Source organism: Leucoraja erinacea, chromosome 35, assembly GCF_028641065.1.
Source record: "Leucoraja erinacea ecotype New England chromosome 35, Leri_hhj_1, whole genome shotgun sequence".
Taxonomy (NCBI): domain Eukaryota; kingdom Metazoa; phylum Chordata; class Chondrichthyes; order Rajiformes; family Rajidae; genus Leucoraja; species Leucoraja erinaceus.
The window spans coordinates 12,449,553-12,463,757 of record NC_073411.1 but is presented as its reverse complement, the minus strand read 5'-3'; the positions used below and the strand labels follow the sequence as shown (position 1 = coordinate 12,463,757).

Here is a 14,205-nt window from a genome sequence, read left to right as displayed (position 1 = left end):
TATTTACATGATTTTATATCTACAAAATCATCTCTTGATGAAAGAGTGCTTAATGAAGGTGGTGATAAATCCCTCTGCTTCCTATCACTGCGGGTTGAGGCTACTGTGTAAAACCCATTTGGATATCAAGATGAAAGTGAGTGCTTCAAAGATTTTATGCCTTCCATCTCGCCCAGTTCTCTCAGCCTCAGATAGTAATATTCTTCAAATTAGAACGACTCTAATGCAGTATCAGAAGATAATTGGGAAAATTACTTTCAATCACAATAAAATGAAAAAAGTCATTTAATGAAGCAAATGATTGTTTCTTAATCCTATCTACTCATTCATATTAAATTTCAGCACCTCTCTTTCTCCGCGCCAGTGCTTCAGGTCTAAGGACTTATGATGCATGATAATTTCAATGTTCCAGCTGCTCATTTCTATTTGCTTTCACCTCTGAGCGACTGCTGATTCCGTTTCCACAGTTCCATCAAAGGTTTGATCGCTAGAGACAAAGTTATGTCGGATAAGGGCACAGTGGTGGAGTTGCTGCCTCACAGCGCCAGAGACCCGGGGTTTGATCCCGACCACGGGTGCTTGTCTGCTTGGAGTTTGTGCGTTCTCCCCGTGACCTGCGTGGGTTTTCTCCGAGATCTCCACTTTCCCCCCCACCCTCCAAAGACTTGCGGGTTTGTAGGTCAAATGGCTTGGCATAAATGCAAGTGGTCCCGAGTGGGTGTGGGATAGTGTAAAGCCCTGTCCCACTGTACGAGGTAATTCAGGAGTTCTCCCGAGTTTTCCCCTGATTCGAACTCGACTTTTCATAGAAATATAGAAACATAGAAATTAGGTGCAGGAGTAGAGGCCATTCGGCCCTTCGAGCCTGCACCGCCATTCAATATGATCATGGCTGATCATCCAACTCAGTATCCCGTACCTGCCTTCTCTCCATACCCCCTGATCCCCTTAGCCACAAGGGCCACATCTAACTCCCTCTTAAATATAGCCAATGAACTGGCCTCAACTACCCTCTGTGGCAGAGAGTTCCAGAGATTCACCACTCTCTGCGTGAAAAAAAAGTTCTTCTCATCTCGGTTTTAAAGGATTTCCCCTTTATCCTTAAGCTGTGACCCCTTGTCCTGGACTTCCCCAACATCGGGAACAATCTTCCTGCATCTAGCCTGTCCAACCCCTTAAGAATTTTGTAAGTTTCTATAAGATCCCCTCTCAATCTTCTAAATTCTAGAGAGTATAAACCAAGTCTATCCAGTCTTTCTTCATAAGACAGTCCTGACATCCCAGGAATCAGTCTGGTGAACCGTCTCTGCACTCCCTCTATGGCAATAATGTCCTTCCTCAGATTTGGAGACCAAAACTGTACGCAATACTCCAGGTGAGGTCTCACCAAGACCCTGTACAACTGCAGTAGAACCTCCCTGCCCCTATACTCAAATTCTCCCGAGTTTTCCCCTGATTCGAACTCGGAGAATGTCAGTAGCGGGTCCATGGATGTCTCGTAGCGGCTCGTACAAGTAAAGAGCAACAATTTTTTTCATCACAAGTTTTTTTTTTGACTCGTGGACAGTGTTGAAAAAACCTCACGAGTTTACCGGATTTCCCGAGTACCTACCGTTAGCATTACGGGTCGCTACGAGGGGGGGGGATATTTTTCGGAGCTGGGCTGAAGAACATGTGAGTTGGAATAAAGGTCTGCTCACCCAAAGACGGAGGAAGGGGGCAAGTGTCACAAATCTGCAGGGGAAGCATCCACATCTGACCGCTCAGTGGGATCGGTGGTGCTTTTGTTTTTCTCGGGCCACGCTTGGTTAGTTCAAGTCAAGTCAAGTCTATTCGTCACGTACACATATACGAGATGTGCAGTGAAATGAAAAGTGGCGATGCTCGCGGACTTTGTGCAAAAAGACAAACAAACAAACAAACTATAAACACAATCATAAACACACACATATTCTTTTACATATTAAATATTGGAAGGAAAAACGTTCAGTAGAGTTAGTCCCTGGTGAGATAGGAGTTTACAGTCCGAATGGCCTCTGGGAAGAAACTCCTTCTCAACCTCTCCGTTCTCACCGCATGGCAACGGAGGCGTTTGCCTGACCGTAGCAGCTGGAACAGTCCGCTGCAGGGGTGGAAGGGGTCTCCCATGATGTTATTGGCTCTGGAGTTGCACCTCCTGTTGTATAGTTCCTGCAGGGGGGCAAGTGAAGTTCCCATAGTGCGTTCGGCCGAACGCACTACTCTCTGCAGAGCCTTCTTGTCCTGGGCAGAGCAATTCCCAAACCAGATGGTAATGTTTCCGGACACACCCGCTGAGTAGAAGTTCTAAACTCAAATAATAATTCATTGCGGAGGTAGACAAAAGTGCTGGAGAAACTCAGCGGGTGCAGCAGCATCTATGGAGCGAAGGAAATAGGCAACGTTTCGGGACGAAACCCTCCTTCAGATTGAAGGAAATAGGCAACGTTTCGGGACGAAACCCTTCTTCAAACTGACGGAAATAGGCAACGTTTCGGGACGAAACCCTTCTTCAAACTGACGGAAATAGGCAACGTTTCGGGCCGAAACCCTTCTGGGTTTCGGCCCGAAACGTTGCCTATTTCCTTCGCTCCATAGATGCTGCTGCACCCGCTGAGTTTCTCCAGCATTTTTGTCTACTTTCGATTTTCCAGCATCTGCAGTTCTTTCTTAAATACTAATTCAGTGCCGTTCCCCCACAGCCAACACATCTGTTCATTGTTCCACCCGATAAAGTCTCTATCTTGGTCCAAGTCATGTTTTGAATATTCTTGATGTCACTTTCGTTGCATGGCTAAAAATACTCCTGCGTTTGATCACCAGCCTTCATGCTAAAGATGCTTTTGCTAAGACATATGCAATGCACAGTGGAATAAGCAATATATTCAATTTCTGAGCCGGGAGATATTTTATCATGAGCCGTGGTGCTTAGATCCACTAACGTGATGTGAGTGGCAGCAAATATCTTCCTGTAAACAATATCTGTTCTCAGAATGCAAGCCCTCAGAGCTGGGTCAAGTATATTTGCCTTGAAGAGGGCTCTTTGCAAATTCGCAAGGCAGAAGGATACATTACATGCCGCGGGGGCTGAAAAACATGCAGGCAGCACCAAAGATTCTAACCTCGCTATAGGATCTATGAGCTAACGACAATAGATGCAATCACACAATCTGAATTTGGAAGGATGAGAGGGAGTCTTATAGAAACATATAAAATTCTTAAATTTCCTCCCATCTCCCAGTCCTCTGACTTCCTTCTCCTTTTTCTTCTCCCCGCCACCCCCCATCAGTCTGAAGAAGGGTTTCGGCCTGAAACGTCGCCTATTTCCTTCGCTCCATAGATGCTGCTGCACCCGCTGAGTTTCTCCAGCATTTTTGTCTACCTAAAATTCTTAAAGGATTGGACAGGCTAGATGCAGGAAAAATGTCCCCGATGTTGGGGGAGTCCAGAACCAGGGGTCACACAGTGGAAGAATAAAGGGGTCGGCCATTTAGGACTGAGATGAGGAAAAAAACGTTTTCACCCAGAGATTTGTGAATCTGTGGAATTCTCTGCCACAGTGGAGGCCAATTCACTGGATGTTTTCAAGAGAGAGTTAGATTTAGCTCTGAGTATTATCGGAGGCAAGGGATATGGGGAAAACGCAGGAACGGGGAACTGATTGGGGATGATCAGCCATGTTCATATTGAATGGTGGTGTTGGCTCGAAGGGCCGAATGGCCTACTCCTGCACCTATTTACAATATTAGGCCAGGGGAGGGGGGGGAATTAAACCCAGCTCAACCCCACTGCCCAGCAAAACACTTGGAGACTTCACTGACCCCTCTCAGTCAGCGAAGGTCAGAGCCCCCCAACACACTGTGCCTTGGAGTTTCGAAGAGCAGATATGATCAAGTGTCCCCTGATGATGCAGAGTCTAACACAGCTGGCCTACTGTGCTCTCCTAAATCCACAGGAGATTAAACAGTAGACAACGTCAGGCAATCAAATGCACTGCAGGCCAAATCTGTGCAATGAAGAAGGATTCCGTGGGGGAACAGTTTTAAATCGCTGCTGTTCATTGGACTTTTTCAAGTTGACTTTGACAATTTTAGGTTTAGGTTTCGGCTCATAATTGTCGGGTCAGTGAAAATTGTCATGCTAGTACCTACTATGCAGATGATAAAATGTGTTTGCAGATGTCGTGCACTGCTAGCACAAAATGCAGACCATTTATGGTACTATACAATAAGATAGATAGTTAAAAATAAAGGCTGTACCTGGTAACGGGGGGAACTACATTTTTAATAAAAACACGGTTGGGTTTTTTTTACGGATCGATAGAGCCGACACTTTTTTTTTGCTAGGGATTTCTTTTCTTTGCTTCCTTCTCTAAACTCTAAGGGGCTCTCTTCTCCCAACACTTTCCTGCACCTTCACGATTCTTGCAGCATCTCTTTTTTGGAGCTAAAAAAAAAATGAATGGGTACAACATAATGTACGTTTATGCGATGTATTAATGTGTGATTTACTGTACTGGTCGAGACCAGCTTCAGGCAAGACTGAGAGTCACGTTTCGGGTCGAGACCCTTCCGGGAGAGTCAGGGGAGAGGGAGATAGAGATATGGGAGGGTGAGGTGTGAAAAGAAGAGATCAAAGGTGACGATGGTCAAGGAAAATGTAGAACGGATCATTGTCAGTGAGGGGAAGGTGACAACGAGGTTAAATTTAATCAGGAGGACAGTCAGACTGGTCGGAGAACTAGGATGTGGGAGTGACAGAGAGAGAGGGACGGAGAGAGAGAGAGAGAGGGAAAGCAAGGGTTTGCGTGAAGTTAGAGATGTCAATATTTGGTACCCAGATGTGTCGTCAAAGGATAAGAAGCTGAAGCCAAATAACCGAACGGAATTGCCAATTAACCAAAAGCGTACAAAGGCGAAACGCCAACTAACCGAAAGGCTGCGTCATGTAAAAGCAAACTCACCGAATCGCCGCTCAGAGTGCCCAGTAATCTATGGCTTGTGCGGGAAAATGACCCCGACACTCCCGTCTCCATCGGCCAGTAATGCGATGGACACAGTGGTCTGGACCAATCGCTGACCCCGTCATGTCCGTTATTTGACTTTTCGGCAGAGCGGCCATTCTGTTAGTTGGCCTTTCTGTAGTGTGGCCTTTTGGTGAGTTTGCGTTTAGACGTCTCGCCCTTTCGGTTCGTTGGCGTTTCGGCTTTGTACGCTATCGGTTATTTGGCGTTTCCGCTTGGTACGCTATCGGTTATTTGGCGTTTCCGCTTGGTTTCCGTTCGGTTATTTGGCTTCCACTTCTCGGCTTCTCGTCCTTAGACACCACGACCGCACACGCAATATTCATACCGCTGGGTTGTAAGCTGCCCAAGTCAATTAGGAGTTGCTGTTGCGATTTGCGTTGGGCCTCACATCTGTCAAACATCTGCTCCAGCTGCCCGTCCGCTCCTCGCCCAGGGCTCCAGTTTATGTTTCTATGTTCTCCGTTTCTCTCCCCAGGTCGAGACTAGCTGACTTCTTGTCCAACTGCCAGCCCTCCGCCCAGGCTGGGAGCGGCTGCTTCAGGGAAAACTACGCTGCCTGCCTACTATCTTACTCTGGACTGATCGGTGAGTACTGAGATCTCCAGACTTGCCAGCGGCTTTGCCACGCCACCATGGTATTTCTGCATGGTTCCATGGTTTTCAAGGGCCTGTGGATGTGCTTAAAGGGCCTGTCCCACTAGCCGAGTTTTTCATTGACTGACGTATAAAGTCACCGAAAAATCCACGGCCTGATGATGTATTCTCCTCTGCCCCTATCAATAACCCGTGCCTGCCTTCTCCCCACATCCCTTGACTCCACTAGCCCCTAGAGCTCTATCTAACTCTCTCTTAAATCCATCCAGTGATTTGGCCTCCACTGCCCTCTGTGGCAGGGAATACCACAAATTCACCACTCTCTGGGTGAAAAAAGATTTTTCTCACCTCAGTCTTAAATGACCTCCCCTTTATTCTAAGAGTTACTCCAGCATGTTGTGCCTATCTAGGGTGTAAACCAGCACCTGCAGTTCCTCCTTCACTTTAAGTGGCCCTAAATTTGACAAATTCAAGGAAATAATATACCGGGCGAAACTTCAAAGGGCTTTTACTTCATGCAAGGCTGGAGTCACAGCGAGTGATGTTGGCTGTGCAGATGAAAGCACCAATTCCATCGCGCTAAGTACTTTTAAGCAAATTACTTGAGACATAAGTTGCTCCTTTGAACGTGTGGAAGGCCTCATGTTTAATTCCAGGTGGATGGAGACAAATACCTTCACTGAAAGGATATTATCTCCAGTTTCTCTGAGTGGGCTGGCACTCTGACATTCTGCCAGTAACATTTTTTTCTTTTTTTTTTTTTTCTTTTTTTAACTGAAAATCAAGACAGCCTTATACTCCCTATCGAGAGCGACTCACTCTACACTGGAGGGAATTTTGCTTTGCTTTCTGTGCATCTGGTTAATTTTATTCTCTCTTGACACATGAAAAGTATTTTGTACCATTTGATCATTGCCCAGTCCCCAAAGGGCCTGTCCCAGTTGGCTGTCATTTACGTGAGTGGGTTATAGCGACTGACATGCGCATCATCAGCGCCTTCAAATAATCTATCTGCTCTTGAAGAGTCAGAGTATTGACATAGAAACATAAAAACATAGAAAATAGGTGCAGGAGTAGAGGCCATTCGGCCCTTCGAGCCTGCACCGCCATTCAATATGATCATGGCTGATCATCCAACTCAGTATCCCATCCCTGCCTTCTCTCCATACCCCCTGATCCCTTTAGCCACAAGGGCCACATCTAACTCCCTCTTAAATATAGCCAATGAACTGTGGCCTCAACTACCTTCTGTGGCAGAGAGTTCCACAGATTCACCACTCTCTGTATGAAAAATGTTTTTCTCATCATTTGTTACAATACAGCACAATACCGTTTAGTTGTCATTTGAACCTCACATGAAGTCCAAACGAAATTTGGTTTCTGCGGTCATACAACAAGAAAAGAACTAAGACACACACCAACACAATTTACACAGACATCCATCACAGTGAATCTCCTCCTCACTGTGATGGAAGGCAAAGTCTTGTCTCTCCCCTGCTCTCCATTCAAACGTTGCTAAAATTGTTGTTGCTGGAAAAATTCATTTACTTTTAAACTTTCTGAATTACTCCCAACAAACACAAAATTCAAATTCAAGAAGGAACTGTGCAGATGCTGGAGAATCGAAGGTAGACAAAATTGCTGGAGAAACTCAGCGGGTGCGGCAGCATCTATGGAGCGATGGAAATAGGCAACGTTTCGGGTCGAAACCCTTCCGGGTTTCGGCCCGAAACGTTACCTATTTCCTTCAGTCTGAAGAAGGGGTTCGGCCAGAAACGTTGCCTATTTCCTTCAGTCTGAAGAAGGGTTTCGGCCCGAAACGTTGCCTATTTCCTTCAGTCTGAAGAAGGGTTTCGGCCCGAAACGTTACCTATTTCCTTCAGTCTGAAGAAGGGTTTTGGCCTGAAACGTTGCCTATTTCCTTCAGTCTGAAGAAGGGTTTCAGCCCAAAACGTTGTCTATTTCCTTCAGTCTAAAGAAGGGTTTCGGCCCGAAACGTTGCCTATTTCCTTCAGTCTGAAGAAGGGTTTCGGCCAGAAACGTTGCCTATTTCCTTCGCTCCATAGATGTTGCCACACCCGCTGTGTTTCTCCAGCAATTTTGTCTACCTTAAACACAAAATTGGATTCCATTATAGCAGTTTTGAGGGTTTGAACCCAGCTTAAGAAATAGTTTGCAAATTTAAAAAAAAATGGTGTCTGTAAAATTGTTGGTGGTTATTTACAAAAAAATACTAATTTGGTTACTAGTGTTCTAAAGTCTGCAATCCTTACCTGGATGTTTTCACACAGAGAGTGGTGAATCTCTGGAACTCTCTGCCACAGAAGGTAGTTGAGGCCACACAGTTCATTGGCTATATTTAAGAGGGAGGTAGATGTGGCCCTTGCGGCTAAAGGGATCAAGGGGTATGGAGAGAAGGCAGGTACAGGATACTGAGTTGGATGATCAGCTATGATCACATTGAATGGCGGTGTAGGCTATTTTCTATGTAACTATTTTCCATGTTTCTATATTAACTTTTGAAACATCCTTAACTAATAGCCCTGTCCCACTGTACGAGTTCATTCAAGAGCTCTCCCGAGTTTAAAAAAGAATCAAACTCGTGGTAAGCACGGAGAATGAACGTAGCGGGTACGTCGGAGCTCGGGGACGTCTCTTAGCGGCTCGTAACGCTAACGGCAGGTACTCGGGATACGAGTGCATTTTGCACTTATCTTTGGTGTAAGCCAGCATCTGCTGCAGTTCCTTCCAACACAAGCTGCCTGACCCGCTGAGTTACTCCAGCTTTCTGTATCTATCTCCTCACAGACCGGTTTTGTTCTCTACAGGGAGTGACATGACGCCAAACTATGTGGACACGGCAGACGTGGTGGTGGCACCCTGGTGCTCGTGCAGCGGCAGTGGCAACCAGAAGGAAGAGTGCGACAAGTTTCTCAACTACTTCAAGGAGAACGTCTGCCTCAGTAAGTGTAGAAGCAGAGGAGGACTGCTGTGTAATTTCAGCTCCAGTCTCTGCAGCTTTGCATCACCTACGTACAGGCGACTGCTGGTGACTGTGGCTGAGACCTTCATCTCTCAGCTGACGTACAACAAGGGGAGAGAAGATTGCAAGCACAATTGTACCCATGGAGAGTTCAGCATTGCGGTAATCTTTTGTGCCTGGCAAAGGGGCTGTGAATCATCCATTCTCTGTCTAGCTCGATGGCCGGCTGTTGAGATGAGAGACGAGATATTTGTTTCGTATACAAACTTAAAGCACACGGCATTGGGGGTTCAGTATTGATGTGGATAGAGAACTGGCTGGCAAACAGGAAGCAAAGAGTAGGAGTAAACGGGTCCTTTTCACAATGGCAGGCAGTGACTAGTGGGGTACCGCAAGGCTCAGTACTGGGACCCCAGCTATTTACAATATATATTAATGATCTGGATGAGGGAATTGAAGGCAATATCTCCAAGTTTGCGGATGACACTAAGCTGGGGGGCAGTGTTAGCTGTGAGGAGGATGCTAGGAGACTGCAGGGTGACTTGGATAGGCTGGGTGAGTGGGCAAATGTTTGGCAGATGCAGTATAATGTGGATAAATGTGAGGTTATCCATTTTGGTGGCAAAACGGGAAAGCAGACTATTATCTAAATGGTGGCCGATTGGGAAAGGGGGAGATGCAGCGAGACCTGGTGTGTCATGGTACACCAGTCATTGAAGGTAGGCATGCAGGTGCAGCAGGCAGTAAAGAAAGTGAATGGTATGTTGGCTTTCATTGCAAGAGGATTTGAGTATAGGAGCAGGGAGGTTCTACTGCAGTTGTACAGGGTTTTGGTGAGACCACACCTGGAGTATTGCATGCAGTTTTGGTCTCCAAATCTGAGGAAGGACATTATTGCCATAGAGGGAGTGCAGAGAAGGTTCACCAGACTGATTCCTGGGATGTCAGGACTGTCTTATGAAGAAAGACTGGATAGACTTGGTTTATACTCTCTAGAATTTAGGAGATTGAGAGGGGATCTTATAGAAACTTACAAAATTCTTAAGGGGTTGGACAGGCTAGATGCAGGAAGGTTGTTCCCGATGTTGGGGAAGTCCAGGACAAGGGGTCACAGCTTAAGGATAAGGGGGAAATCCTTTAAAACCGAGATGAGGAGAAACTTTTTTTCACACAGAGAGTGGTGAATCTCTGGAACTCTCTGCCACAGAGGGTAGTTGAGGCCAGTTCATTGGCTATATTTAAGAGGGAGTTAGATGTGGCCCTTGTGGCCAAGGGGATCAGAGGGTATGGAGAGAAGGCAGGTACGGGATACTGAGTTGGATGATCAGCCATGATCATATTGAATGGAAGTGCAGGCTCGAAGGGCCGAATGGCCTACTCCTGCACCTAATTTCTATGTTTCTATGTCTATGTTTCTATGTTTGTCACCTGTGACAAGCCACAGTTCAGATGCTTTGTTTTGCATACCTAGGCATACAAATAGTCGTCAGGTATAGGGCACCCCTTCCCCACCTCCCCCTCCCCTAACAGGCACTTTAACCACATGTGATTTTTTTTCTATTACAAATCTCAAATTGTGGAGTACAGAGGCAACTAATTAAATGATGTGTCTGTGTCCCAAACATTATGGAGGGCACTGTAGAACTTCCACAGCGACCATTGTGATTAAAATGTGCATTCTTCCCAGCTATTATCAGGCATCTGAATCATCCTACCACAACTAGAGAGCAGTGCTGAACTACAATCTACCTCATTGGTGACCCTCGGACTATCCTTGATCGGACTTTACTGGCTTTACCTTGCACTGAACATTATTCCCTTATCATGTATCTGTACACTGTAAATGGCTGGATTGTAATTGTGTATAGTCTTTCCGCTGACTGGATAGCACGCAACGAAAGCTTTTCACTGCACCTCGGTACACGTGACAATAAACTAAACTAACTAAACTGTGTATGCACACAAAAAGCTGGATTAACCCAGCGGATCAGACAGTATCTCTGGCGAAACGGAATAGGTGACGTTTCAGTCTGAAGAAGGGTCTCAACACAAAACGTCACCTATTACTTTTCTCCAGAGAAGCTGTCTGGCCCGCTGAGTTACTCCAACTTGGGTCTGTCTTCAGTTTAAACCAGCATCTGCAGTTCCTTCCTACACATAATAACTGTGTGTGTGTGTGTTTTTTTTTAAAGGAAATGCGATGCAAGCTTTTGGCAACGGCACAGATGTGAATTTGTGGAGGAGTTCCCTGCCCACCCAGACCACAACGCTACTGAAGTCCGACAAAACGGTGCAGAGTGCCCAGCCATCCGACCACATCAAGGAGATCACCACAGCAGACGATGCCAACATTCTCAGCATATGCCCGGGTCCGCAGGTACCGACCCTAGTGTCCAACAAGCCAACATCTTGCCACTAGCAGAATGAAAGCATGGCAGTGAAAGGTGGTAGACAGATAATGCTGGAGAAACTCAGCATCTCTGGAGAGAAGGAATAGGCGACGTTTTGGGTTGAGACCCTTTTTCAGGCTGGTGTCGGGGGGGGTTGGGGTGGGAAAAAGAAAGGAATAAGCGGAGACAGTAGGCTCTGTGGGAGTGCTGGAAGGGGGGGGGGGGGGGGCGAAGGAGGGAGAAAGCAAGGGCTATCTAAAATTAGAAAAGTCAATGTTCACACCGCTGGAGTGTAAACTACCCAAGCGAAATATCAGGTGCTGTTCCTCCAATTTGCGCTGGGACTGACTCTGGCCATGGAGGAGGCCCAGGACAGAAAGGTCAGAATGGGAATGGGAGGGGAGTTGAAGTGCTGAGCAACCGGGAGATCAGGTTTGTTAAACGGACTGAGCGATGGGTGGTGATCTGAGGGGCTTGGATAGTGAGGGGGGGGGGAAAGAATAGAGGAAGGGAGTCTTTGGTCTTCAAAGACCAGCGGGTTAATTGGGGCTAGCGTGTGGGTTGGTGGTAGAATCTGTTTTGGAATGGTTTGGGAATGTGGGTGGATTCTAAGATTCTCCCAGGATTCACGCAGGATTGGTGTGAATAGGTGCAGCACGCAAACGTTACTTTGGCCCTCAATATCTGCGCTGAACATGGCACGGTGGCGCAGCGGTAGAGTTGCTGCCTCCGAGATCCAAGTTCGATCCTGACTGCGGGCACTGTCTGTACGGAGTTTGTACGTGCTCCCTTTGGCAGCAAGGGGTGGTGATCAGAGAGGCTTGTGGAGGCTTGTGGCAGTGCGGGGGGGGGGGGGGGGGGAAGGGGGGGCAACAGAGAAAGGGAGAGTGGACAATCTGTGGTTAGTCCAGAAACTGTCGGAGCTTAAGGGACGGGTGAAGTCTACTAGCACCGATAGAGCGGTAGAGTTGCTGCCCTACAGCGCCGGAGACCCGAGTTCAATCTTGACTACAGTTACTGTCTGTGTGGAGTTTGCGGGTTCTCCCTGTGGCCACGTTGCTTTTCTCCGGGAGCTCCGGTTTCCTCCCACATCCCAAAGACGTGCGGGTTTGTGGGTTAAATGACCTCTGTAAATTGCTCCTAGTGTGTAGGGGAGTGGATGGGAAAGTGGGATAACACGGAACTAGCATGAACGGGGAATCAACCAAACCCACTCTTTAAGAAGATAGACACAAAATGCTGGAATAACAGGACTACGGCTGCTGTCTGTGTGGAGTTTGCACATTCTACCTAGATTTTCTCAGGGTGCTCTGGTTCCCTCCCACATCTCAAAGACATGCGGCTTCATAGGCTAATTGGCTTTCGTAACTTGTCCCCAGAGTGTAAGATGGACAATAAACAATAGGTGCAGGAGTAGGCCATTCGGCCCTTCGAGCCAGCACCGCCATTCAATGTGATCATGGCTGATCATCCCCAATCAGTATCCCTGTTCCTGCCTTCTCCCCATATCCCCTGACTCCGCTATCTTTAAGAGCCCTATCTAGCTCTCTCTAGAAAGCATCCAGAGAATCGGCCTCCACCGCCCTCTGAGGCAGAGAATTCCACAGACTCACCACTCTCGGTGAGAAAAAGTGTTTCCTCGTCTCCGTTCTAAATGGCTTACTCCTTATTCTTAAACTGTGTGTGTGGCCCCTGGTTCTGGACTCCCCCAACATCGGGGACATGTTGAAGGAAAGAGAGAGAGAGAAAGATAGAGAGAGAGGGGTGGGTAGATTGTAACCTTCACGTGGTCCGCCCTGTTCCGACGAATGCTATATTTAAGATAGAACTAGTGTACAGGTGATCAGTGGTCGGCATGGACTCGGTGGGCTGAAGGGCCTGTTCCCATGCTGTACCTCTAAGCTAAACCAAATCCCCACAGCAAAGTGCATCGTCCATATAATTTTGAAGGAATGATACTTTTTCAACATTTCGAGGCACGGTTTGACAGTGATCAGGGTGAGTGCCAGAAACATCAGTCACAGCTCTGTAGCTGTCAGCAAACTGGTGCAGGAGTAGACAGATGTTTGCTATCAGTGGAAGCATCTCATACTTCAACCCAACTTTCCATTCCATGATTGTAAGATATTACTGCTTTAGCATGTAGATAGTATGGGTGGCCATGATGGCACAGTGGTAGAGTTGCTGCCTTACAGCACCGGAGACCTGGGTTCGATCCCGACTACGGGTGCTGTCTGTACGGAGTTTGTACATAACAATAGACAATAGACAATAGGTGCAGGAGTAGGCCATTCGGCCCTTCGAGCCGGATGGACTTTGAGCCACATGCTCTTCATGACCGCATGGGTTTTCTCCGAGATCTTCGGTTTCCTCCCACGCTCCAAAGACGTGCAGGTTTGTAGGTTAATTGACTTGGTGTAAGTGTAAATTGTCCCTAGTGTGTGTAGGATAGTGTTAGTGTGCGGGGATCGCTGGTCGGTGCGGACTCGGTGGGCCGAAGGGCCTGTTTCCGCGCTGTATCTCTAAACTAAACTAAAATAGAAACAAACACTGGTTTTCAGTCCGCTGTTTCCAGTGTGGGGCTCTTTATTTTACAAAAGTACACTGCGCATACTCACACATCCTCCCCTGCTTCTCTTCAAAAACAGTGCCATGCAATGGGTTCACTTCCAGTCATGAAAGCAGGCAACGTGCTCGTCTAATGCCCTGAGGAAAACCATTGGCCATTCACCATCAGTCCGAAACGTCACCCATTCCTTCTCTCCAGAGACGCTGCCTGTCCCGCTGAGTTATTCCAGCATTTTGTGTCTATCTTCAGTTTGAACCAGCATCTGCAGTTCCTTCCTGCACAAGGGTTGTCTGCAAGTTGTGAAACTGAAATTGAATACAGAGGGGGTGAGGCCACACAGGGCGTTGAAGAAAGTGTTTTTTTTAAATAAGGAGAAGAAATAGTCAGGATTTAAACAGCGAGGCTGTCAAGGGCTGGTGTAGTGTGATCGCAAGCAGAGCTTTGAACTGATGGATACCAGAAGGCACTCAATAAATGAGGCATGGAGTGTGGCGGTGAAGTTGGACATGGTGTGGTCATTCACGCATTGTGAATAGAACGATCTTTCTTGGCAAGTACATCTGTTAAACACACACGCGCGCTAAGTCAGAGCTCTTGCTGCTGTGGGACACACCCAGGGACTGAT

At 47.1% G+C, this 14,205-nt stretch overlaps 1 protein-coding gene across 1 annotated transcript in view; it reads left to right on the top strand.

Moving 5' to 3' along the window:
- gfra2b (GDNF family receptor alpha 2b) overlaps window positions 1-14,205 on the top strand; it is a 116,401-nt gene that overhangs the window by 93,673 nt on the left and 8,523 nt on the right. The window contains exons 5-7 of the mRNA XM_055662326.1: window positions 5,520-5,629; window positions 8,467-8,601; window positions 10,814-10,998. Of these exons, the coding sequence (XP_055518301.1) occupies window positions 5,520-5,629; window positions 8,467-8,601; window positions 10,814-10,998 (430 nt within the window). The remainder of the gene's footprint in view (window positions 1-5,519; window positions 5,630-8,466; window positions 8,602-10,813; window positions 10,999-14,205) is intronic.